Below are 23,519 nucleotides of genomic sequence, written 5' to 3'. Positions count from 1 at the left end.
AAAGAAGTAACAAAAAAAAGGTTTTGGCACGTGCATAAGTAGAATGGCGGTTTTTGTGACACCTTCATTTCAACCCCACACAACTGGCGACGTTTTCTACATTGCTGCAGCTAAATAGACTATGTACGAGAATACAAATAATACGTAATATTACATGCTATATTAATCAGTAATCGTGTGATCTTGAATCCTTCGTCAGGAAAAATCTTCGAATCAAAGCATGCACCTCTTTTACGTGGCCTATGATCGTTCTTGCACCGGACTCATACAATACAAAGCAGCCATGCTCGACGACAATAAACTTTTCCCGCGAAGTACCTCGTTTAGAGGCAGTATTGTAAAATGCATCGTCGAATTCTTCTGGTTTCCCAAGTAGACGCTTTTGTAAATGACGCTCCGTTGCATTAGGCCTGAAAACAACATGCGCTCCTTGTGTTCCAATTGCCTCGATAGATAATCCACCTAAATCCACCAAGTGACGCTTTCGGCCTGGATGACGATCATGGTGTGTAGTGGAAGCTGTAGACGCGACTTCTGGAGGTTTCCTGCTTCCGCTAGCCGATACCTCAGGGATCTGTGGATTGCTTGACGACAGTCTCCGCGGTTGGGAAGCTGGAGCGACAATCGGGGCCTTCTTCTTACCCTTCTTCTTATCCGTCGCTATCTGAGGAAAGCCGGCCTGTGTCAATGGTGGTGCTAGATTTTCTGTAGGTGATATTTGAGTTGGAGCGTTTCGACTTGCAGGCAAAGATGGTCGGGAGGGGCCGGTCTGGGAAGATAGAGGAGGTCTTGAAGTACGATACTGCTCTCTCCGTTGAGTGAAGCGTTTTTCTTTCCCTCTCTTCTGCCGTTCTCCTTTCTCTTGGGGGTTTGTTCGTTTGGTAGTGTTATTGGTCGAAAATGTTGATGGGGGGACAGTTGTGGTCGATACAACTGGAGGAATTGTCGAGGATGATGAGGGCATAGGAGTATCATGTATGAGTTGATCGTGCGCTGTATATGCAGTAGCTAACGGCTTTTGCCACGAAAATGCGTCTGTTTGCGGGAAGGAAATGCGAGATGCCGGTCGACCGCTTCGAATAGCTGTCTGTGGTCGTGAATATGTCTTGCTGGTTGTACTTTGCAGATTAGCTTCGATATGCGGTTCATACATTGCGCAGGGAGCTTGGTTGGCATAGTAATGGGTTCTGTCTTGACTATTCATGTCATGTGTTGATTGTTGTTCATCGTAGGTATCTGTGCCAAATAATTCTTTTGGAATGGGAAGTTTGTCCTGCTCTGGTTGTCTGAACTCCCCAAGGATTTCGAACATCCGTTCTGCGAAACACTGCCTTAACGCTGCCAATTGCTGGTCTTGCAGAACTTTTTGATGTGCCATGTTTACATTTTCGTTATTAACCCCCGACATGGATCTTTCAATTTCTTTTTCGGCTATGATGGAATGTGATGACATGATCTGTTCCAGCATAAAGTTCCCTTCCTCCTCCAAAAACTCGAAACCTTGCATAATCTCGAACAATCCGCTTTGTGGCCGCCATGGAGCTGTACATTGCTGTGCCGCTTCCGCATACTTTGATTCCCATTCACTTGCATAGGCTTTTAGAGTTCTTTGAAGGGTATATGTTTGTCTTTGCTGTTTAGAATATTCGCGCTCTTTCGTGTCATTGTATAAGACGCCAGCTGGAATCAAGAGATCATGTGCACTAGATCAAAGCATAAGTACGGCATGCACGCTTACAAGACCTTAATATAGGCGCTTACTCTTCGACTGGAATCTGATCCAGCCAAAAGCGTCGATCTTGCATGTACGAAGAAACTATACTTATACGATGGTTTCACAGGGGATGCAGAACAGAGACAAAGAATGATCGCGACTTGTAAAAAAGCCGAAATTTATTTCTGATATTTAGTACAAATCTCCTTGAGCGTATCTGCACTTTTCTCCAACTTTGCACGCTCTTCTTTGCTGAGAGGGATGTCAAATATCTGCTCGACACCGTTAGCACCGATCTTGGCAGGTACAGAGAGAGCTGTTCCCAAGCGATCGACATATACGGACAAAGGACGGACTTCGCCCTTGTTCAGCAAGATAGCTTCACACAAGGACGCAACGCATGCACCAATACCGTAGTAGGTTGCGCCTTTAAGTTTGATAATCTCGTATGCTTTGTTTGCAACCTCATGCTCGACCTTATTCAAGTCAAGCTCCTGTATCTCAGGGAAAGAAAGTAATGGCTTGCCAGCGACGGTAGCTGCTTGCCAGGCAACAAACTGCGAATCGCCGTGCTCACCAAGGACGTAGACGTGGACACTTGAAGCAGAGACCTTTAGCTTCTCTGATAACAAGACACGGAGACGGGATGAATCCAAGAAGGTGCCAGAACCAAACACTTGATGGCGTGGTAGACCAGAAAGCGACTGAGCAATGGATGTCAAGACATCGACTGGATTAGCTACGAGAATCATGATGCTGTCTTGACGGATTGGCTTCATGTTTCCGATAACGCTCTCCAAGATTTTGTAGTTGCGATCGATAAGCTACATCGGTCAAGATAAACATGGTCATGATCATGTGATTTACCTTGGCAGTTTGTACTTGGTGCTTACTTGAGTTCGCGACTCGCCTTCTTTTTGTTTGGCGCCTGCCGTTACAACAATGATATCGGCTTGGCCTGCTTCCTGACTTGTGGCACCACGGATTCGAGTAGTGGTAACAAGGTTTGCATCGCTCAGATCGAGAGTTTGACCTCGGACAGCCTCTGGAACGACGTCGACAAGTAATATTTCTGATGCAACATCGCGCAGCATGACAGCATATGCAATAGTGGCACCGACGGATCCGGCACCAATGATAGCGACTTTGTTGTTACCCATTCTATAAGAATTCCAAGAGAGTGAAAAGATGAAGATGTATCGCGTTGATGAAATCTATTTTGTATCTTTTCGCAAGGGTTTCTGTCACGTCAGGAATTCACCGAAAAGTTGGCGGGATATATCTAGACAAATAGTCATGCCATGCGCCCGATTCCCATCCGCTTTTGCCTACAGCAGGATCTCAACTTCGACGAAAAAAAAACCCTAGCACTAATAGTTTGTAATTTTTGAAAGATGGTGATATTACTACATTTACATATGAAATGAAGCTGGAAAAATTATATGTGCTGTGATCTTGATTTTTCTTTTTGTTTTTTCAGAGCTTGGAAAAGGGTCGTGGTACAGGATACCGTTTCCGAATCCAATTCCGGACGGGTCCTAAAACTACCAGCAGCTCCCAAGCGTGTGTAGCAATCATATTGCAGATTGCGTAGGCCCACAACTGGTATCGGAACGGTCGGGGCAAGACATTGTGTCCCAACGGGTTGTTGTAAGGCTCAATATAAAAATCAGGTCGCGGATATCCAAGGCTTACAAGCACGTCTGGATTGCCGCAATTCAACCGAACGGAGCAGCCGAAAGGATTCGGGTCTACGTGACAATACAAATCAGCAAGATATTCAAAACGTTTTACCCATAAGGAAAATATACTGACCAGCCAGCTCCCAGTAGCTCACAATGGAGACAAACAATGCACACAAAAATAGCAGCAGATAGTTGTGGTACCATGCTTTCCGGAACTTGTACCCGTAATTAAAGATCAGCGCGGCATTCACAAATTGATAGAGTGATATAAATGTCAAAATATCCGCTTCAAAGCTGTCTCCCAGTAGCCACCACTTTGAGGAATCGGTTGCACGTGCATCCCACTCATTGCAACGGAAGAAGTCGTCTCTCGTGTATAGCCAAATGTATGCTCCTGCTAAGAACCATGCATTGATAAATAGCTGCCCTAGCACGGACGACAACACTTCGGGTCCGAGGATACGCGCTGTAGGTCGCTGCGCCGATAGTTTCGTTGCCGCCTTGGCTTGCGTAACTGCGAATGAGCAGAACACCGTGATGAAGGCATCGATAAGGATGAAATTCCATTGAGAGAATGACATTGTGTAGTAGAAAGTACAGAACTTTACAGTGGCCATCGTTTCACCATACATGATGAGATACTTGTAGCTCGAAAAGGAGGTTGCGAGTGCTGCTCTTCCTTGGATGATGAGGTCAACGCACGCTTGCACACTCCGTCGAGGGGTGCTGAAGGGACTGACAACAGACGCCTCTGCTTCTGACATGGCGATACCGACGTGAGCACTGCGCAGAGCACCGCAATCATTGCCTCCATCGCCGCACATGGCAGTAATAGCACGCTCCATAAATAACTCGACGCATATCATCTTATCGACGGGTGTCATGCGCGCAAATATCCGCGTTGAGAAGAGATAGCTACGAAGCAACTGCGGGTTCGTATCCAAAAGTGTCCTGAACGCAACTCCAGTCATTACAAGCTCCAGGTCCGGATTTGCTGTACGAGCCTTCTCTATATCCACCGGTTCATTCGTTTCTGGATCGCTCCAGATAAGTTGGCCTTCTTGTACGTCACCGAGTACGACTGAAGAATCCGCAGGTAAAAGACCGCAGGCTTGCCCAATAGAAATGCCTGTCAAAGCATTATCGCCTGTTATCATGACTGTGCGCATATCGCCTTCCTTGAGCTGGACGATGGCATCAGCAGTATCTTCTTTGAGCAAGTTTTTGAATAGCACCAGACCAAGTAGATTCAAGTCGGATTCTAGTTCGTCTCTGCTCCAACTACGTACAGTTTCTACGTCAATGTCTGTTCCAAGATCTCTGTGTGCCATAGCAAGTACGTAGCACCCTTCGCGTGCGAGCTTTGAAGCTGTATGGTCGTAATTTTCTGGAACATTGTGAGCAGACTTGAACCGCTCGAAAGAGCCTTTACAGAATACATGCACATGCTTTGTAACCGTATCTAGCACTGCGACTGACATGGATGCTCTGGCATGCTGAAATTCGAATCGTTGTATTATTTCTAGTCGCTCAGCACCTGCGTCCGGTTTAGAAGGTGGAAGAGTAACTGTGTTATCTTCAATGCTCGCTCCAGTAGCTTGGAACATGGCGATATCCACTGGGTTTCCAATGTACTCGTCTCCAAGTGTGGTCACAGAGTGACAAGAAGCTGCACCGATCCTCAAAACTTTCTCAGTATGGATGCTGGTGTTGAGATCATTGTATCGTTGCTTGAAATCGCTGAATTTGCTGTTATTAACCGGATAAATGCCGTAATACTCCAAACCTTCCTTCGTGAGCGTTCCAGTTTTATCGAAGCAGAAGACTTGCACTTTGCCAGCCATCAAGATACGCGGCAGATCAACACAGTGTATACCGAGTTTCCTTAGGCGACCTCCTGCTACAGACTGTCCAACCACCAAGATGGCTGTATGAAATTGTTACATTATTTCAGCACATTCTTTTAACTGGTTTATCAATTCTCAATCGATGGCACAACGTACCTGGAATCAAAGGATTCATAACTTGCGCTGCACACGTCATGCCGTAGAACCACGCTGTCATGCCTGTACCTCCTAGCCACCAGGATCCAATACCAAGCAGAAAGATAGCCCAGCATATCAATATCGCAAAAACAAGCTTGAGTTGCTGATGAAAAATAAAGGACACCGGCTGAGGAAACAGAATCTTTTGGACGAGTTTGCCTTTGTCTGTATCGGTGCGAGTGGCTAGCACGAGCGCGATGGAGTCTGCCGTGGCCTGTTTGATGGTTGTGCCTGCATAGAGTTTATTTATCTTGCCAGCCTGCTCCAAGCTTTCTTTGAGCGGGAATTTTCGAATCGGCAATGGTTCACCTAATAGATGGGATATTCACTTCAGTTCAAAAATATTTCGTTGATGTGAAGTGTTTGCAAATTTTTACCAGTCAGGCTGCTCTCATCGACGACAATGTCCCCTTGCAGAACGACGGCATCGACAGGTACGTTTTGATGGGCCTCTATCTTTATCACGTCTCCAGGTACAAGACTCGCGCAAGAAGCGGCCGCCTGCCATTGTCCATCTCGAAGAACTTTGCAGGCGCCGACGTGCTCGGCCATAGCCTTGATACGTTTCTCAGACCGAAGCCGAACGATTACTTTGATAATAGCAGCTAAAAGGATCACACCAGTGTCAGCGACACCGATCTGCCAATAGGCCAGGTAAAAGTAACACCAAAGGATCATGATCTGATACAGATAAAAAAACCCTGTCAATCTTGTATAATTCATTAGTTCGTTGTCCTTTCTGCAGGTTATGACTCTCAAACTTACTCTTCCCACATGGCTTTGAGGAAAGTCGGTACTTGCACATCGATTGCATTTGGTCCTACCAGATCCATGCGTTCCTGCGCTTCCTGCGTTGACAGCCCTTGATTGGAGAGGATCACAGGTATGTACGACTGCTCGAAGGTATCCGTCTCAGACTGGTAAATATAACGTGTGCTGTGATACTCAAAATAACGGTGATGGGAATCGGTTTTCTTCACTGGCAATGTGACGACAATGTAATCCAGACCCAGGAAGCTTCGTATCTTGGCTTCTGCGTGTAGCACTTGATCCAGAATGACAGACCTGCTGTACGTTGTATCCAGGAGCTGCACTCGGTGTGGTCGCTCTACCTGGATATACTGCGCCTTATTCAAAGGTTGTCGAACACGAAAGAAGTTTCGCAGGCGAGATCGCATAAGATTGATGGACAGATACCAGCTCGTAGACAAGAACCAGGCAACGCAGAATGCCTTGCTAGATAATGGATATGAATCATAGAAAAGAGCATAGGGAGTTCCAGTTACCTAGGATAGGCAGAGATAATATGAGTGAACTAATTTAAAAGCAGACTGAAATTTTTGACAGAATACTGTACATAGCCATAGTAATCAAGACTGATGACGAGTAGAAACACCATCCAGCCAACCGAGACTATCCCGCAGTAGAGTACCATCCAATAGCCGAACCAATCATCACTGTAGCCTTTGAATTTGTCTGCAGATGCCTCACCAGTTTTCTGATCATTTGCAGCTTCTTTCTTTTCAGAGATAAATGATGGCTGCTCTGCGTGATACGGATCGCGGTGATGGGAGGTTGTATAGACTAGCTTCTCTCGAAAGTTCTTGTACACAAGCCATACAGCCAAAAATGCATAAAATGACAAGTAAATAACCAGATACGAAATGAACGTTGGTGCTTCATCGATGCAATTGAGTGAGAAAATGACGCGATCCACTGTCTCAGTCTACACTTACCTTGTGAAGGAAACACCAAACTGGGCGGAGCGTTACACACGTTCCACACAGCGTCGGCGCTGTTTGGATTATAGTCTTGCCAGATAGGGATAGTCGATGATCGATTCAATGCAGTGGCACATGCAAGATACTTTTGTTCATCTGCGTTTGCAGGGTCATAATGCGTGATATTGACAGCGAGTTTGTTCGCAGCACAAGGATAAAGCTGCGTAGCTGTGGGATTAGTTGCACACTGGCAAACGTTGGCTACGCCCATGCAGTCTGCTTGGCAAGATCCGTCAGGGCAGAGCCTATGTGGACATGTTTGCTGAGAGATTGGCCCGGGGCAGTCTTGTTCTGGATTGGCGACGCAAAGTAGAGGGCATTGGACATCGTACTTTGTTGTAGCTGGGCAAGCAGTTCCGTTGTGATAAAACTTATTCACTGCACGATTCGCAAAGTTAAGTATGAAGACAACTCGCATCATTGATCGAATACCGGTTACATGCCTTGATTGAATTTCGGTATTGCATGTACTGTGCCCACTAGGAGCAGCAACACCAGTGTCTTCATAAGCTCAGATATGCAAACTGCAAGGAAAGGAAAGAAAAGAAAAAAAGTGAAAAAGGAAGCGAGATACAAGAATGTGCAAGCAGTTCAAATTTTTACAATCGCGCAAAGGTCACACCAAGGCTGCATAAGATGGAGTTTCGATGCACTTTGGACAGCCTTCCTCCTTTGCAGCGTGTTTCGGTTACTTTTAACCTTTGCCGCATCCACCACAGTCAACATAGTAATTCGGTCAAAACGTTGCATTCTTTTCATTGCGTGCGTCTGCGGCGGGATATGACTCGATGTAACAATGACATGATAATATACAAGGATAAGATGACAAAAAGGGTCTGCCAAAATAATGGGGAAGCAACAGAAGTTTCGGGACTCTCTTGTACCTGCAACGATTCGTCGTCTCCTGCGTATATTGAGGATGACGGAGGCTCTTGCACAGGAGTTTCTGTTTCTGCTGATACCAATGATGTTGAAGAGGATGGCCGCTTTTTTACTTTGAATGGTGTTTCATATAATATATCGTAGTTGTCATAATCCATCTATATATCACCATTTGGTCAATATGACATGAATATTTCTAGGAATATGTCATTTATCTACATAGATGGCTTACCACAACCATGCCCTGGAGACGTAAATCGCCTAAAGCGTCATCCGATGGATCCCATTGCAGAACTGCCGGCCAAGACTTTAGCTTTGCATTTGCATGGCCAATACTTCCTGCCCAATCGAGTGGTCTATTGGCTTCTTCTTCACATACTACAGGCGCAAATCTGTCTTCATCAAAGTTGACAAATTGTCCCACTGTCTCATTTTTTGCATTTTTGACTTGAGCCAAAAAGCCCTGGTATTCTTTGGGGCCGGTAATTGCAAACAAATATGGGCTACCTCCTTTCGGCTCTTGTATACTGATAGTGTAACAGTCGCCACATGATGACTTTGATCGTCCATGTCCGATCGTTGCCATCAGTTCCAGATTGCACTGAAATTGACGATGGTGAGCGATCGAAAATGTTTGGTGTCTTAGAATATGGAAACATACTGTTCCTGGTGCATGAGGGTATGCATGCGCAAATAACGACAGGAAGATGGTATACAGCCCATAGCACGCCAAGTACAGTTGCAAGGTCATAACTGAGCAAGCATGAAATGCAAAAATCAGCGCCATATGGCTCTAAAAATACCCCCTTCTGTTGTTAACACTTTTCTTTCCAATAATGTATCCTTAATGTCCAGCATCGATGCTTATTATTCAGAGAAGTATAAGATGTTTTCCGTCAGACTCTATACTCGATTTCTCCTCACTTTACTCCTTCTCAATTCCTCCAAAAGGTAAACGAACAATCACATGATCCTTAGCACTAAGGACCATTACTTATCCACGGAGTCCTTAACATTATTCTCATCCATTCCATTCTCTTAACGTGTATTTATCAACCACTGTACATACAGGTATACATACTGTTTCAATAAGCTTTCTTTACTATGCTTATAATATCTTTGGATGATCTCTTACAAAAGGCAGTAATGAAGTAATAGCCGTAAGCATAGGTGACGTACAACACTGCTGTGGCCGAAAGTACACCTTTTGTGAACCATACAGCCAGCAAACACACATCTAAAAGGCACGTATCATACGTGCAATACTGCACTATGTCTCCTTTACTCATATTGATCTTTGAATGGAAGTAATGCTCAGCGAGGAGTTGCTCTAAATTTATTTTTCTGTATGCAGCTACTGCATAACCTAAAGATCGTGGTTATACCATATCGTCGTTATATCTTCAGTAAGCTCAGAGCAATTAATCCAGAGCCACAGGAAAGTGCATAAACTTCATACTGCGACGTAAAAATGAGAACTCTAAAATAAGGCAGTATTCCAATTTATCGGCACTGTTGATTTGGATTATACGATCGATTTGTAGGTTTGCTAGTTACTCGTATCAAAGACATAAAGATAGTTCGTCTCTATATATTCTTCCCTTGTTTATACAGTGTTATTTTCTGCACATACAAATTAAGAAGAAGAGGCTGACGAAATATAATTCGGCCAACTGCCCTAATCCACATTCTTTGCCAGTCAATCCAAAAAGCCAGCAAAGAATGTAATAATTAGGTACCTTTTTCTGCCCCTTTCCCCCTCTTTTTACTGTTATCATGCTAAGCCCAACCAACGCATTGGCACCACCTGCAAGGAAGAAGGACCGTATTGGAGCTTTTCAGGCATTATGCCATGTTGCAATCAACACCCTCCGTCTACCTACCAATACTCGTGTCTCACCATTCGAAGTTAAAAAGCGCTCCTCTCCTGTCGCTCCTCCTTTGCCGTCACCTCAGCAGGATACAAACAGTGTGGGTGGTATAATTCGGCGAATCGCTCGTACGAATACCTCAAAGAGTTTGGCCTGCTCGGAGAAATCTGTCCATATCCACAATGCAAACTTCCTCAAGATGCGGAGGAAAAATATAGATATCTATGTCAAAGCACCTCACTACGTGGCCGGTGGGCAAGTCTCGGGTACCTGTATTATACGGCTGCCGGGTGATACTTTGGAAGGTGTTGAAAAGTTCACGTTGGATCTAATTGGAACAGAATGTATGCACGCCGATGGGACGAGAGAGGAAAAGAAATGAATGCGATTGATCCGCAATGGTGTACTTATATGGAACATTATTGTAGCAATCGTTGATCCAGCTCACTTTACTGTCGAGAGCCATACTTATCAATTTTTCAAATCATCGATATGCGTCATGGACCGGAATCAACTAGAAGCGGCTATCGTGGCTGATAAAATGGTCATCCAGGTACCATTTTCTGCGAGGTTGCCAGTAGACCAGGGTGCAAGCTATATTGACAAGAAAGGGTCAGTAATCTTTTCTTTGCAAAGGTGAGGGAGTCTAACAGGCTAGCCATCTAATTTATATAATGTTTTATGCTAAAATGATAGCTCATTAGCGAGATTTCCGTTGTATGTCCGGAAGACGGGTTAAAGCGCGGTATCCAGAGCCATCGGAATATCCATGTCTACGCCAATGCATACACAATCCAGTCTATAGCGGATGCCAGCTTGTACGCACCTATCTGTGAAGAACGAAGCTTACGGCGGTCCGACCTCAAGTTTACAGCGGCGTTGCCGAGAGCCATTTGGATGGCGGGTTCGCCTATCTATCTGTCCGTCGATACTGTGAACTCGTCGCCAGGAACGGTCACCAACTTGAAGCTCGAGCTACTCAGGCGCCAAAACACATTCTCGCAAACCGGCTTGATGGGCAGTTTTGGACTTATGCCAGTAACGTCCACGTGCGAGGTGGTAACGAGTATGTCCCTGGCAGATCAGGAGTGGTGGTATCCTGTGACAACCGGTGAGACGGATAGTGTCATCCTGTCCGTGCAAGCTCCTGCAAGTATTGACAGTTACCGGTTGCATTTTTGAAGTTTTTACTAATTGGATCGAATGGTTCAGCCTTATCACTATTCTGTACGAGGACAGAAACTCATTGATGTTACATTCTCTCTACGCTTGCAAGTCCTCGTATCATCCAGGTACGATGAAGAATGTTGTAAGCCGATTAGGATGCAGAGTTCGCAAAGTATTTATAAATCAATTAGCGGTGAGGAAGAAGCAGTCTTGGAATTACCCATCGTTCTTGTCCATCCGATATCGATGGATCCTCCTCCTGGAAATTACGCAAACGTACCCAACAAAAATCGAGAAATGTGCAGACAGCTCCTGTTCAACATGTTTGATGATCAGAGCTCATGCAGCGACGAAAATAGCTTAAACGATGGATCAATAGCAAGCGAGCCTCAGCTAATGAAGCAAAAATCACAAAGTTCACTGAGCAAGATGAGGAAAAGCTTATCGCACTGGTTATCTTTTCGAAAATCCGCCATTCTAGCAGCCACATCCGCTGCCTCCGTACGGCATGGTTACGTCCGAGCACCAAAGCAGTTCGGTCGCAGCCCCGACTGCTTGGGCGATGCAGGCCTCGATATTAGACACAGATTCAAGACAGCAACTGCTAGAGAGGGATTACAAGGATACAGTGCAGATATATACGACGCATCCTCGCCAGAATGCCAACAACAGCAATTGCAGAAACAACAGCCGCAGTCTTACTGCATCCAGCTCTACTCTCCACCTCCTAAATCCGTTATAAAAGGTAAACTAATGCTTTTTAGCTAGAGACAAAGCCATCATGACCTCACCATGCTGTTAGCGCCTTCGGAAAAATTCGAAGTTTGCGTGAATAAGCCAAACAAATCCAAATATCCTCTCAACAAAGGTGTCAAGCGCATGCTTGCATCCTCTAGATATCTGATAAGCGTACAACGCAGAAAGAAAACCAAAAACTCCACTCGACATTAGTTAACTTATGCCTCCATCGTTTCAAAGTTATTGATAGTAATACTCATGATGTTATATGACTTGATTTGAATTCCTACACTAAATATATTTCATTACGATTTTCGACTATTACAACAAGGAAGGATATCTATTTTGCTTTTTCACAAGTTTTCTAGCACAGCCTCGGCGGAGGAGCTCGTCACTTCACCACCTTCCTCGACACCGAGATATTTCACGACGAGATCATCTACGACCATGGCATATCGCTTTGAGCGAACTCCCATACCGAGAGCGGTCATATCTTGCTCCATCCCGATGCTCTTTGCAAACTCGCCGTTGCCATCACCCGCCATAATAATCTTGTCTTTGGCGCCTATGAGCTTGCCAAATGTATTCGTTGCAAACCCATCGTTGACGGCAGTGCATATTATTTCCTCGATACCCTTAGCCTTGAGCGCATCAGCATTCTCGACAAAGCTTGGCACATGCTGCTCTGAGCAAGTGGGTGAAAAGGCAGCTATGGGAACCCAATATGTTCAGACAAGGTTTGCATCACCGTGTGTAAATTTTCTCTTGTTCATCTGCTCTTCCTTACCGGGTATACCGAAAATTACAGCCCTTTTGTTCTTAAGCTTATCATGTATCTTGTACGGCTGGGGACTTTTCTTCAACAGGTTAGAGAAATGTTGACTAGATATTCGCTTTGAAAAGAGGTTGTGTCCAACTCACAAAGGACATGCTTTCAAATCCTCGCCGGATTCATAGGGTACGTATGAGAAAACTCCGTAAGGAATCTACGCGTTTGATAATGTAAGCATCGATGGCCATCTGCTGTTTGGATGATGACTTTGGTACCTTGTCACCAACTTTGATGGTCTTTAATAGATATCAAAAGAGCTTTAGTACGTATATGCGCATATATAGCATCCTCTGTAATCTACTTACCATCGTTCCGGAAAGAAGGATGTGTTACAACAGGGAAAAAAGAAACGTGCAGGAATATTGTGTCAGGCGGCAGCCCTTTATATATGCATTTGACAAGGGTCCCAGCTCTGTGAGAATACTTGATGTAAAGCTAGGCTGTAGCTTTCCCTTACACATCGCTGTCGCACCGCTACACTGTTGGATAGCCTGTTTGTGACAACAATGTTACTTTTATGCTTTGTTTATGGATATATATATATATATATATGCTTCTTGACATCGACGATGTAGCCGGAGCGGTCTTCCGTTTTTGTGGCTGTTTCTGCTTCATACCCAATAGAAACTCTTGTTCTACCCTTCAATTTCAATGCTACGAATAACTGATATTCCTCATGTTGCAGTTATCTAGCATGAAACTATACAGAGGATGTGCCTGCTGGGTTTATGTATAGACCTGCAATAGGCAAGTCGGAAGCAGTGCCTTTTTTCACATCGGCTTAATCTCTAACCTGAAACAGTCTGCTCAAACGGCGCGAATTACTTATGGAAGACATTCTGGAATTGATTATAATATAAAGCGATTATTTCTGATAACCATATAGTTGTAAAATTTCTCGATAGTCATTCATTCCTCCTCAGAAGCGAGATTTACATCAAATACGTCGCTTACGCCGGGTTGCCCCAGCAGACATCCTCGTTGCTACTAATTGATGTATTTTCCGGGAGCGACTGGAGCCATTATTAAAGGAACACCACCAACTGCTGCTAGCTTGCTGATCGAAAGGAGGAAAAGGAAACCTCTCATCCTGTTAGGCTTACTAACGTTGCAGTATAGCGGAAGATTTAAGGGGCTTGTGGTAACCGGTGGAGGGCGAATGTGAGTTCGATTTCGGCAACCAACCGTAAAGTATCGTTTTTCGTTTTTCATTTTCTTTTTTCCAACCTCTTCCGCCTCCTACTACAGAGCATCAACACGTGGCTGTTCATTCTCCATCCCACCGGTATTGTCTCACTTTCCACTTACTCTTTCTCAGGCAAATGACTGTAAAGGATTGTGCCAATTGCCATGTAGGCTTTGTCAGGATGGCACAGCCCGTCGATCGCAACGATGGCTAGTCATTTGCTACTGATTGAAAGAGATCTTGATTGTATAATACCTTTACCTCTGACCCTTCCCTTTATATCCCTTTCACAGAAGAGGAAGAATATTCACGGGCTCAACTCTAAAATCTCTTGCATTCCACTCTATCCACACTTATCTATCTACACCGTCCTCTGTTGCACACATCACCACTGACTTTTAACAGAAAAGGTGCTCTTTTAATTTGTACCCTGTACATATTTCCTTAGATTAGCAGCATCCACGTTTCGTGAAAAGCCAAAGGTGAAGAGCTGCTTGTTATCTGCCAGACTCATCCGGACAACCGTATTTATTTCGTCATACAGGAAACATAGCTAGCACAGAACATGTCGTCAGAAGGAGCAGAAAACACGGGCTCTCCGATAGATCGAACTAAGCGTCCACGCTTGGAAGGCTATGATTCCGATAATGATCATGATGGGCACGATGACCGTCATCCAAAAAGACAAGCTGTGCCTGATCCAGAAACCAAAGCGCCCCACTTTGCTGGCTCCAATGATACCGATAATGACAAACAAAATGATACGTCAGCTGGTAGAGCGCGTAGAAAGAAATGGGAAGAAGATGCATCAGATGACGACTTGCTGATCACTTTGGAGGAGGAAAAGAATTCAAGTAGCACCGCTGCTGGCAGTAGCGCGGCTGCCACGACCTCGGCTACCACGTCTGCAGATCCAGTACATTACTTGGCCGGCGGTGATGACAATCAATCTTCAACGTCGCCGTCGATTTCGCTTCGCTCCCTTGTCACCATGAAAGACGCTGGTGTGATCATCGGCCGCGGCGGCAAAAATGTCAGTGAGATTCGAGAGATATCCACAGCAAGAGTAACAATTTCGGACATTGTGCAAGGCGCTGCTGAGCGAATCTTAACAGTCATGGGTCCTGTTAAGGCTGTCGCTAAGGTAAATACTCTACATTTATCTTTTATTTTACAGCCATATACTTAAGAAACACGCAATCTAGGCTTACGGGCTCGTTGCGGAGAAAATCTTGCTCGAAACACCAAAAGAGGAAAATAATCAGGAGCAAACTACTGTCACCATCAAGCTACTTATTGCAGGTAACAGAATGGGCACCCTGATCGGACGCGGTGGTGCTACTATCCGCTCCATCCAAGAAAACAGTCAAGCTCGTGTGACAGCTTCGGAAGAGACTTTACCGATGTCTACTGAGCGTACAGTCACCATACAAGGAACGCCCGAAACTGTACACTCAGCCGTTGAACAAATCAGTGAGCTTTTGGCAACACATCCTGATCGTGCACCAAACCAGAATATCCCCTATCAGCCTCAACCACAGATGCGGATGTCAAATCGTGGATATATGCCACGATCAACCGGCGCTGCAGCCATGAACCCTTACGGAGCAATGATGGGTCATATGGGCATGCCAATGGGAGGACCAAACGCACAATTCTATTACCAGGCAGCTGCTGCCGCTGCTGCCGCAAGCGCGTACGCAAATAGACAGTCTGACTATGGAATGACTGGTATGATGGGCGCACCGACCGCACAGCAGATATTCATCCCTAATGAAATGGTAAGTTTTTTTGCTATTATACTGTAAAGGCTGCATCGACATAACCGACTGGCTGCATGTCGATTAGGTGGGTTGTATCATTGGCAAAGGTGGCAGCAAGATCAACGAAATAAGACAAATGAGCGGCAGCCACATCAAAATCGCTGATCCTTTGGGGAATTCAAACGAACGCTTGGTAACTATCACTGGTACACCGGAAAGCAATCAGATGGCTTTGTATCTGTTGTATGCACGGCTTGAGAGCGAAAAGGGTCGCTTGAACATGCGCTGAAGGGGATTCGTTTTTGTTGGATTTCCGCCCTTAAAAATACAATTTTTCCTGTTGCTATTCTTTTTGTTTGTTTACATCGATTGATCAATTGATATTTGTATTTTCCAGAACCATTGGCGTACATTAGCAATCATTTTATTGAATTGCAGTAACTTTGTTCATTTTTCGATTGTTGATGTCCCCATTATTCTTTGAGACGTTGCTGTCGTATACTACAGACTGATCATCGTACAATCGCTGCCAGTAGTAATTAAATTGCACCAGAGAGTCTGGGCCAGCAATAGATGACAAGTTTACTTGATCAACCGAATAAACTTTCGAAGTTTAGCTTATGCACAAACCGATTTCTGTAATTGAAGCAGTTCTTCGTTCGGTCGCTCTGACAACTATCCCAGTGATTGCATAAGAAAAGTTGTCGTATTGCTCAACCTACAGTGTACCTTTCCTTCCTCCTCTTCACGTTAGTCGTAATAATTTATACGTATAGACCAAATTGAGCGAGTCCTGGGACGTTTTGCGATGTAGCGTTTTACAGACTAGTTCACATTTCATTAAAACTTTTATTTTCATTATCATTAGGACGAGTAAATAGTCCACGCATATCCATCGTTGCAAGTAAAATGTATGCTTGACCGTTTATACACAGTTTTTTTGGCCTTTTTCTTCTGCGTCATCAGTTGGCAGTTGAATTTGCGGTCGACAGAAGCGTGCATATATGACTCCTGCAATTACCAGCTCGATTTCCAGCAAAAGGACACAGACGATCAAGTATTTGCACCCATGCATCGTATTTACAACCATGCAAGGCCAATAATTGCCACCGTCGCTTCTGTCGAGCAGGCACATATCTTGCAAGGGACCCCAGCCCCAGGAGGACTGGGGAGTCTGTTTTAATAGCTGACTGGAAAGGACGGCCATTGTCTTGCGATCAAACATGATGCAGAATACCCAGCTCAGGGCAAGACCAGACGGCATGAGAATGTGGCTGCATATCAGATCGGCAAGAAAGCTCCTGCTGTTGTTGTTGGAACTTGTATGTTTTAAGTGCTGTGATTGATTGTTCGATGATAATAACAGGAACAATGGGCAAAAGATCGATGCTTGTGCTGCCACCATTGTCGATATCAGTCGACGATCCTGCACCATTTCCAGCAAAAACGTCGAGTCTCGTTCAAAGCTTTGCTGCTCGCTGAAAAGAGAGAATACCGGAATGGTATGCGAGCTGTATATACTGAGCGAGAAGGCCACAATGATGATAGCCATGACCAGGACCGCGGTCCGCGTCCATTGCACGCTGGTGTATATTGATTCTGGGAGCCTAAGTGCCATTATGTTGAATGATTACAAGGTGAAATGTAGTAGATGAAAATTAACGAGAAAAAAAACGATAAAAAAACAAAAGAAAGTTCAGAGAGTAGCTTTATAAATGATCTGCGAAAAATTAATAAGGGGAAGGGGATACGATTTCCTTGCTGCCGGGTCCCTTTCGGAAAAGAATATAGACTTTCAAGGACAACGAGTATGCGGGGTGATGCATCATCCTCGTCTAGGAAAACAGGAATGTTCCATTCAAGGTTTGAACCGATTTGCTATAATACCTCAATTAATTCAACGCTTATATGAAGGAGTACTTCTTCAAAACCTTACAGCACAGAAATTAAGAGGCGGTATGTATCGACATATATATTGCCTCCTTTTTCCGTGCTACTCTTTAATCACGCACGAGGATGAAGAACTTTATCGTATACAGAACGCTTATTGCAACTACTTTCATCAATTAACCCACGGTGCGCAAGTCCTGCCGCGCCTCAGAAGCGACGGATAACAAAGTATCACTGTCACGTATAGCAAGGATACAACAACCCTGCTTCAGTGCGATGTTCTGTAATCCGAAAATGGTTTGTCTGATGTCAGTGATAGCCCCAAATCCATCAAACGCCGCCGCTCCTGCGGATTTGGCGATTTTCTTCACTTTTCTTCGCTGACAAAGAGAGCGCTACTCGCATAATCTACAATGTCGAACTCTCCTTCGTCGCGACAACAGCAGCCCCGGTATTGGTGCCATGCCTGCAGCGCTGAAGTCCCTATCTACATGGCACCAGATCCAACCTGCCAGCGTTGCAACGAGCAGTTTATTGAGGAGGTAAGGTGTCGCGCTGCCAGGTCATTTGAGCAAGCTTATGCCTGTGACTAACGGACTTGCCGCAGATTGATGCAGACAACGATCCTCGAAGCTTCATGGCAGGTGGCGACGATGGTGATCACGTTCATGGCGATGGTCGCCCTACGACAACCTTTTTCCGCTATGAGACCGGCAGTGGCGACGACGATGATATATTCCACTTTTTCACTTCGACGGGAGCCGGTGGCGGCGGCAACGGTGAAGGACAAGGTGAAGGGACACAGGCTCCCTTGGGCGCTATGCTGCAAAATTTGCTGACGAGTATGTTGGGGCCGAATGTCGATATCCAACGTGGGCGCTCTACTTCGCCGAGCACCGAGGAACAGCCGCAATCTGGAGATCAACAGTCTCCACAGCAGCAAGGCCAGCAACAACGAAGGCCACCTATATTACTTTATGGGGGTGTAGTTGATGGCAATGTACGATTTCGGCCCATGAATATGCCGGGTCAGGAGGGCGAAAATGAAGGTGACGAGGCATCGTTTACATGGCACGCACGCCAGCCCGATGAAAGTAATCAGGAAGGACGGCAGTCTGAACAAGGAGGTACTGAAGAAGGTGCTGCTGGTGGCGGCGGTGTAGGTGCTCGACCGCCAAACACATTTGCTAGGTAAAGAGAACGAAACGCAAATGCGAAATGTTTATCTTCCTTCTGTACTGATTATATCGATCAGTTTACTCCAGTTACTATCAGCTCTAACAGGTGCACCCATGGATGCTGGTTTTGTTGGCAACCCGAACGATTATGTCTTTTCCCAAACAGCTTTGGATAATATTATTTCACAGCTTATGGAACAAACAAGCGGGTAAATGAGTGTATTGTCGCAACAGACACCTAGAGAAATCCTCTAAATAAGGCAATAGACGCAATGCTCCGCCGCCAGCACCCGAAGATGTTATTGAATCATTGCCGAAACGCAAGCTTAAAGAAGACGAGATCGGTTAGGTTTTTCCAGTCTTAGAACTATATGCATTCCATCTAACATTGGCATTTTTACAAATTATAGAGAGGCAAATCGATTGTGCTGTATGCAAAGACGAGTTTGAGCGGAGTGAGCAAGTGATTGAACTCCCATGTTCCCATGTATTTCACGAAGATTGTATAAAGCCATGGCTTAAAGTAAACGGGACATGCCCTGTCTGGTACGTCATACATGCGTTGATAAAATGTAAAGAGATGAGCACTTATGCTTGGCATAGTCGACACTCTGTGATGCCAGAGCGGGAAGAAAACAATGAGAACAATGACAATAACAATAGCAGCAATAACAACAATGATAACAATGATAACAATGATAACAACGATAACAATGACAATGGCAGAGGGCGGCAAAACAACGAGCAGGGAAATACAGATCACAGCGATAATAGCAACAGTGCCCACCATGCACCCCCGTCATCCAATTCCAATGATACAAACTCACAACAGACTCCTCCATCCTCCACTGCGAATAACTCCCGTTCGCCGGAAACGAGCTCGTTTTCATGGTTACGCGGTTCATTCGGTGTGCAGGACTCGAGCTCGGCGTCATCATCTCCACCTGCTTGGACAACGAGCATCCCACCGGGCCCGTTTTCCTGGGGTCCGGGTAGCAGGGCAAGCAACGCATCGCCGAACAATAACAACAACAATACCCTTTCCAATTCCAATGCACATAACGATAATGACACAACCCATATGGATCTCGATCTTGACTAGAGTGGATTTGGCAAAAGAAAAAAGAAAAACAAAGAACATTAAAAGGCGCTTGCTAAAGAAAAGGAAGCAAGCAACAAAATGATCAAGACATGGTTGTAATGGATGAATGACGGCGAAGATGGGTGGAAAGTCGGTATCGAGACTTCAAAGTGGCCAGCACCTGTGCAATGGATATGGCCAGTATGCCAATGCAGGTAACAATGGAGTAAACACAGCCGAGATAGATTGTGTTGGATGAATTCAGGAGAGTCTGCGTGCATATACAGATGATTATTAAAAACAATTGTGTGAGAGGAGCATATTTTTGAAAGTTCGATACATACCGCGTAGGATGCACCGTAATGCGAGCCAATAACCCACAGGATTCTCAATGCACCGACGAGCTTGTTGGTATTCCATGAGACGTATCCTTCAAAAGCATTCATCATCCATACAATATGCAGCAAGGAAAACAGCGTTGTCGTCACAGCAGAAATGAAGAACAGTGATGCTTGAGGGCAAGAGGGGCACATGATGACGCCTGGTCCAATGGATTCGACGAGCAAAGCAATGTAGCTCACGAGCGAGCTCGTCAACGCGTATCCAAATCCCGTGACGAATGCAAACAGGGATCGATTAAAAGGGGACCGTGGATTAGTGGATATCGTGCTTAATCCCTTTTCTGCGCGTCGAGTCAGCAGGAAAAAGAACCATCGAAATAGCTCCTGTATTAAGACGCCGTAAATGATGCTTATTGCCGAACGCGTTCTTGTAAAGTACCAAATAACGCTCGACAACAGGATCGCAATTAAACAAAAGAATGCACTTTGTTCATAACAACATGCATCGTCAGTTGTCTCAGATTTAGCAGAACTGCTTTGATCGTCTCATATACCTAGACACCATAAGTAATACATGTTGCGCGTTGCGTCCAATGTACAGAAAGAAGATGGAGAGGACAGGACCGTAAGCGACCAGCAAACAACCGAAAAATGTGTACAGTGACATTTCAGGTTAAACAATAAAGATGCACCAAGCAAATCTTTTTGAGTCTAATGATAGTAAAAGTATAGACTATGTATAGAAAGCTATAGCAAGTATGTACTGTACACAAAAAGGAAAAATAAATATAAGTATGTAAAAACTAAGCGTGTGTGGGCTAATGCTGCTGTTGCTAATGTTGTTATTGTTGCTGCTGCTGCTCTGATGGCGGCTGTGGTAATGGAGGATTATCAACATTGATAGCAGCTGTGCTGCTGTAACTGGCAGTGTATTTACTGATGATCTTGCGCAGAGCTTCACCTAATTTCGTCCATGGAAACACCTTGACATCTTTTTCGATATTGCGCGGTTTGGGATTCGAGAAACCCATAATTAACTTGAAGAATTCAGCGCTGTCCGGTTTGAGCTTGCTAACGGTCAGAGGCCTGAATCCCTCCAAATTTCGCCGTATTCGGTTCTTCTCTTCGACCGTGAACTTTACACCGATAAGTGATTCCAACAGTGAGATACAGTCGACAGAAGTAATAAAGTAGTCACCGCGTTCCTGCCAGTAGATGCAGGATACTAGGATGTTGTGCTCCTGTCTGCGTGCCTCTGGATCCGACACGGGTGCAAAACTGCAAATAACTTCGTTTCCTTCCTGACGGCGCCAAAACTGTACAACTCGCCGATGCTCCTCGCACTCCTGTTCCGTCCAATTAATGAGCATCGAATCCAGGTCGCCTTCGAGCCGCAGAGTAGCCTTATTGGGAATGTTGGCAAACGGGTCTGGTGGAGTCGGCGCCGGAGGCGGAATGTGGCCAGTTGTGGATGGTCCTGTTGGTGCTGCCGTCGCTGTCGCGGGTGCAATAATCTGCGGTGCACTGGTGACGGCGGGAGCTATCGCATGTGGTGCTGGGTGGAGCGCATGTTCGTGCGGTTGTGGATGGTGGTGGGATGGATGTGGATGTGATGGAGGTACATGTCCAATGGGTTCGAGTGGAATCCCAGCCTGCCGTGGACCAGAGGCCGGAGTGGGAGTTGTAGGTGCAATAGGTTCCAGCGCGATATTCATCATTTGGGCTGGTGCAACCGTTTGACCTATATATGCAAAATTTGCGATTGGCGGAAGACGAACAATAAGGTGGACCCGGAGTTGGAGTAAATAAAGGAAAGAGATAATATGCAATGTCGGAGAGGACCATGTTAGACATCATCAACAAATCGATAGTAGCTCAGCCTTACACTTGCCTTCAAAGTACTCACGAGGTCCCATGCCTGGAGGCGCCATCTGAGGCGGTCCGGACGGCTGGCTTGCGGCATGCGGCGGATGCGGTGATGGATACGATGGTTGCTGCATTCCATAGTAACCAGGATATGAGTGGTATCCTGGCGGTGAGAGCTGTGGGGGCGGTTGCGGACCGCTGTACGATGGTGTATAGTAGCTCGAATATGCCTGTTCAGGAGGTGGGACAATGTACGCCGCCGCGATCGCTGCTGTCGTATCTTCTCCTGTAAAACAAGGCTATGAGCAAGAGAAAAAAAAATAGAAAGAAAACAAGGAACGGGGAAAAAGAGAAGAACAGATTCGGGGGTGGGGACAGCTTAGAGCTGCACCCATCTCAGAAAGTAAAATTACCTGGCAATGCGCTTCCAGAAGAAGTAGATCCCGTGCGCCGGGGACGTTTGCTCGTTCCAACACCAAGCTCGTATTCAATGGATGTCCGCTTCCGCGCAAAGTCGTATGCAAAGTAGCCCACAAACCAATTATCAATGACCTCCTGGTTTTGGTTGCACACAACGACAAACAGAGGCACGCGCAACCTGTCACTTGTTTGTGTCAGCTGCCAGTTTGGAATTAACGACGACAGCGTCAAGAAATGCGTCGCGGTGTTGACGAGGACCGCCTGCGTTGGCATAATACAGCATCCGAGCGCTAGACGCAGGGACTGCATAAGCTCGAGGCTGGGCATTGTGAGGCTGACTTGGAGAGTATCCCCCTCCAGGCTCGATTCTGGCGTGAATTCGTAAATCCGGGGTGGGGGGAATCGGTTCGTTGAGGCAAGCGGCATCCATGTCGAATACGCGCTTTGCTGCTGTTGCTGTATTGATGGCTGCTGTGTGATTTGTTGATGCGGTGGTGGATGTTGACTCGTCTGCTGTTGCTCCTGTCGTTCCTGCGGGGCTGCCGGAGAGCGCAGATCATCAAAGTCTATGTAAGACTCGGTTTAATGAACCCGAAACTGTCTGAGACAAGCTGATACAGTACTTTGTGACATGACTGCTTGAAGCCCCGCAATAGCTTAAATGAGACTTGTGTTCGATTTATACGTAAATACTGTAATATGTATATAGGACTGCAAGTGACATGTTGAAGATCAATCGAGAATGTCAAAAGTGTCATTGCGCAAAAGGGGACAAGGCGAGGGCAAGAGAGAATGGAAAGACAATGTCAGTAACTCCGTCCCAGTTCCGATAATGTGTATCGCGCATGGTTACACAGCCATGTGGCTATGTGGTGCACCGATCTTTGAACTTACCCAGAAAATAATAAACTGACTCTTGTCAGTTTAGCTCCAGCGGTGAAGGGAAGAAGATCAAAAAGTGGAAACAGGGTCGTCATTGCATCCCAAAGGATTTACAAATCTCAGTGAAACATCTACTGAAACATACACAACCAGAGGCGAGCTTTGCTTGCCGGGGCAACCCACCCTCGCCGATCCAG

At 45.6% G+C, this 23,519-nt stretch overlaps 11 protein-coding genes across 11 annotated transcripts; 3 read left to right on the top strand and 8 right to left on the bottom strand.

Moving 5' to 3' along the window:
• Nucleotides 1–166: 166 nt before the first annotated feature.
• Nucleotides 167–1,805, bottom strand: VTP01DRAFT_815 (uncharacterized protein; the record flags this gene model as incomplete). The annotated part of the gene is made up of 2 exons (XM_069387239.1): nucleotides 167–1,703; nucleotides 1,762–1,805. The coding sequence occupies 2 exons, from the start codon at nucleotides 1,803–1,805 to the stop codon at nucleotides 167–169; spliced, it is 1,581 nt and encodes a 526-aa protein (XP_069245235.1).
• An 88-nt stretch (nucleotides 1,806–1,893) lies between these two features.
• Nucleotides 1,894–2,874, bottom strand: VTP01DRAFT_814 (uncharacterized protein; the record flags this gene model as incomplete). The annotated part of the gene is made up of 2 exons (XM_069387228.1): nucleotides 1,894–2,538; nucleotides 2,608–2,874. 2 exons carry the CDS (start codon nucleotides 2,872–2,874, stop codon nucleotides 1,894–1,896), a joined length of 912 nt encoding a protein of 303 aa, XP_069245234.1.
• Nucleotides 2,875–3,190: 316 nt separating this feature from the next.
• Nucleotides 3,191–7,732, bottom strand: VTP01DRAFT_813 (uncharacterized protein; the record flags this gene model as incomplete). Its single annotated transcript, XM_069387217.1, has 8 exons — nucleotides 3,191–3,465; nucleotides 3,530–5,326; nucleotides 5,403–5,753; nucleotides 5,822–6,153; nucleotides 6,210–6,730; nucleotides 6,802–7,121; nucleotides 7,181–7,603; nucleotides 7,669–7,732. 8 exons carry the CDS (start codon nucleotides 7,730–7,732, stop codon nucleotides 3,191–3,193), a joined length of 4,083 nt encoding a protein of 1,360 aa, XP_069245233.1.
• A 248-nt stretch (nucleotides 7,733–7,980) lies between these two features.
• Nucleotides 7,981–8,894, bottom strand: VTP01DRAFT_812 (uncharacterized protein; the record flags this gene model as incomplete). Its single annotated transcript, XM_069387206.1, has 3 exons — nucleotides 7,981–8,265; nucleotides 8,340–8,708; nucleotides 8,769–8,894. The coding sequence occupies 3 exons, from the start codon at nucleotides 8,892–8,894 to the stop codon at nucleotides 7,981–7,983; spliced, it is 780 nt and encodes a 259-aa protein (XP_069245232.1).
• A 989-nt stretch (nucleotides 8,895–9,883) lies between these two features.
• VTP01DRAFT_811 (uncharacterized protein) lies at nucleotides 9,884–12,096 on the top strand (the record flags this gene model as incomplete). The annotated part of the gene is made up of 6 exons (XM_069387195.1): nucleotides 9,884–10,322; nucleotides 10,407–10,614; nucleotides 10,683–11,127; nucleotides 11,191–11,270; nucleotides 11,337–11,890; nucleotides 11,948–12,096. The coding sequence occupies 6 exons, from the start codon at nucleotides 9,884–9,886 to the stop codon at nucleotides 12,094–12,096; spliced, it is 1,875 nt and encodes a 624-aa protein (XP_069245231.1).
• Nucleotides 12,097–12,236: 140 nt separating this feature from the next.
• VTP01DRAFT_810 (uncharacterized protein) lies at nucleotides 12,237–13,023 on the bottom strand (the record flags this gene model as incomplete). Its single annotated transcript, XM_069387184.1, has 5 exons — nucleotides 12,237–12,592; nucleotides 12,671–12,735; nucleotides 12,805–12,869; nucleotides 12,931–12,951; nucleotides 13,021–13,023. 5 exons carry the CDS (start codon nucleotides 13,021–13,023, stop codon nucleotides 12,237–12,239), a joined length of 510 nt encoding a protein of 169 aa, XP_069245230.1.
• A 1,443-nt stretch (nucleotides 13,024–14,466) lies between these two features.
• VTP01DRAFT_809 (uncharacterized protein) lies at nucleotides 14,467–15,953 on the top strand (the record flags this gene model as incomplete). Its single annotated transcript, XM_069387173.1, has 3 exons — nucleotides 14,467–15,045; nucleotides 15,107–15,682; nucleotides 15,750–15,953. 3 exons carry the CDS (start codon nucleotides 14,467–14,469, stop codon nucleotides 15,951–15,953), a joined length of 1,359 nt encoding a protein of 452 aa, XP_069245229.1.
• A 636-nt stretch (nucleotides 15,954–16,589) lies between these two features.
• On the bottom strand, nucleotides 16,590–17,282 carry VTP01DRAFT_808 (uncharacterized protein; the record flags this gene model as incomplete). Its single annotated transcript, XM_069387162.1, has 1 exon — nucleotides 16,590–17,282. The coding sequence occupies one exon, from the start codon at nucleotides 17,280–17,282 to the stop codon at nucleotides 16,590–16,592; it is 693 nt and encodes a 230-aa protein (XP_069245228.1).
• A 685-nt stretch (nucleotides 17,283–17,967) lies between these two features.
• Nucleotides 17,968–19,834, top strand: VTP01DRAFT_807 (uncharacterized protein; the record flags this gene model as incomplete). The annotated part of the gene is made up of 6 exons (XM_069387151.1): nucleotides 17,968–18,096; nucleotides 18,162–18,745; nucleotides 18,810–18,941; nucleotides 19,000–19,076; nucleotides 19,143–19,278; nucleotides 19,336–19,834. 6 exons carry the CDS (start codon nucleotides 17,968–17,970, stop codon nucleotides 19,832–19,834), a joined length of 1,557 nt encoding a protein of 518 aa, XP_069245227.1.
• Nucleotides 19,835–19,916: 82 nt separating this feature from the next.
• VTP01DRAFT_806 (uncharacterized protein) lies at nucleotides 19,917–20,821 on the bottom strand (the record flags this gene model as incomplete). Its single annotated transcript, XM_069387140.1, has 3 exons — nucleotides 19,917–20,084; nucleotides 20,158–20,638; nucleotides 20,709–20,821. 3 exons carry the CDS (start codon nucleotides 20,819–20,821, stop codon nucleotides 19,917–19,919), a joined length of 762 nt encoding a protein of 253 aa, XP_069245226.1.
• A 175-nt stretch (nucleotides 20,822–20,996) lies between these two features.
• Nucleotides 20,997–23,073, bottom strand: VTP01DRAFT_805 (uncharacterized protein; the record flags this gene model as incomplete). Its single annotated transcript, XM_069387129.1, has 4 exons — nucleotides 20,997–21,895; nucleotides 22,046–22,306; nucleotides 22,434–23,006; nucleotides 23,064–23,073. 4 exons carry the CDS (start codon nucleotides 23,071–23,073, stop codon nucleotides 20,997–20,999), a joined length of 1,743 nt encoding a protein of 580 aa, XP_069245225.1.
• Nucleotides 23,074–23,519: the final 446 nt, after the last annotated feature.

The sequence above is a fragment of the Rhizomucor pusillus genome (assembly GCF_041956525.1).
Source record: "Rhizomucor pusillus strain CBS 183.67 unplaced genomic scaffold VTP01scaffold_1, whole genome shotgun sequence".
Lineage (NCBI taxonomy): Eukaryota > Fungi > Mucoromycota > Mucoromycetes > Mucorales > Lichtheimiaceae > Rhizomucor > Rhizomucor pusillus.
This window is presented reverse-complemented; position numbering and strand designations above follow the sequence as displayed.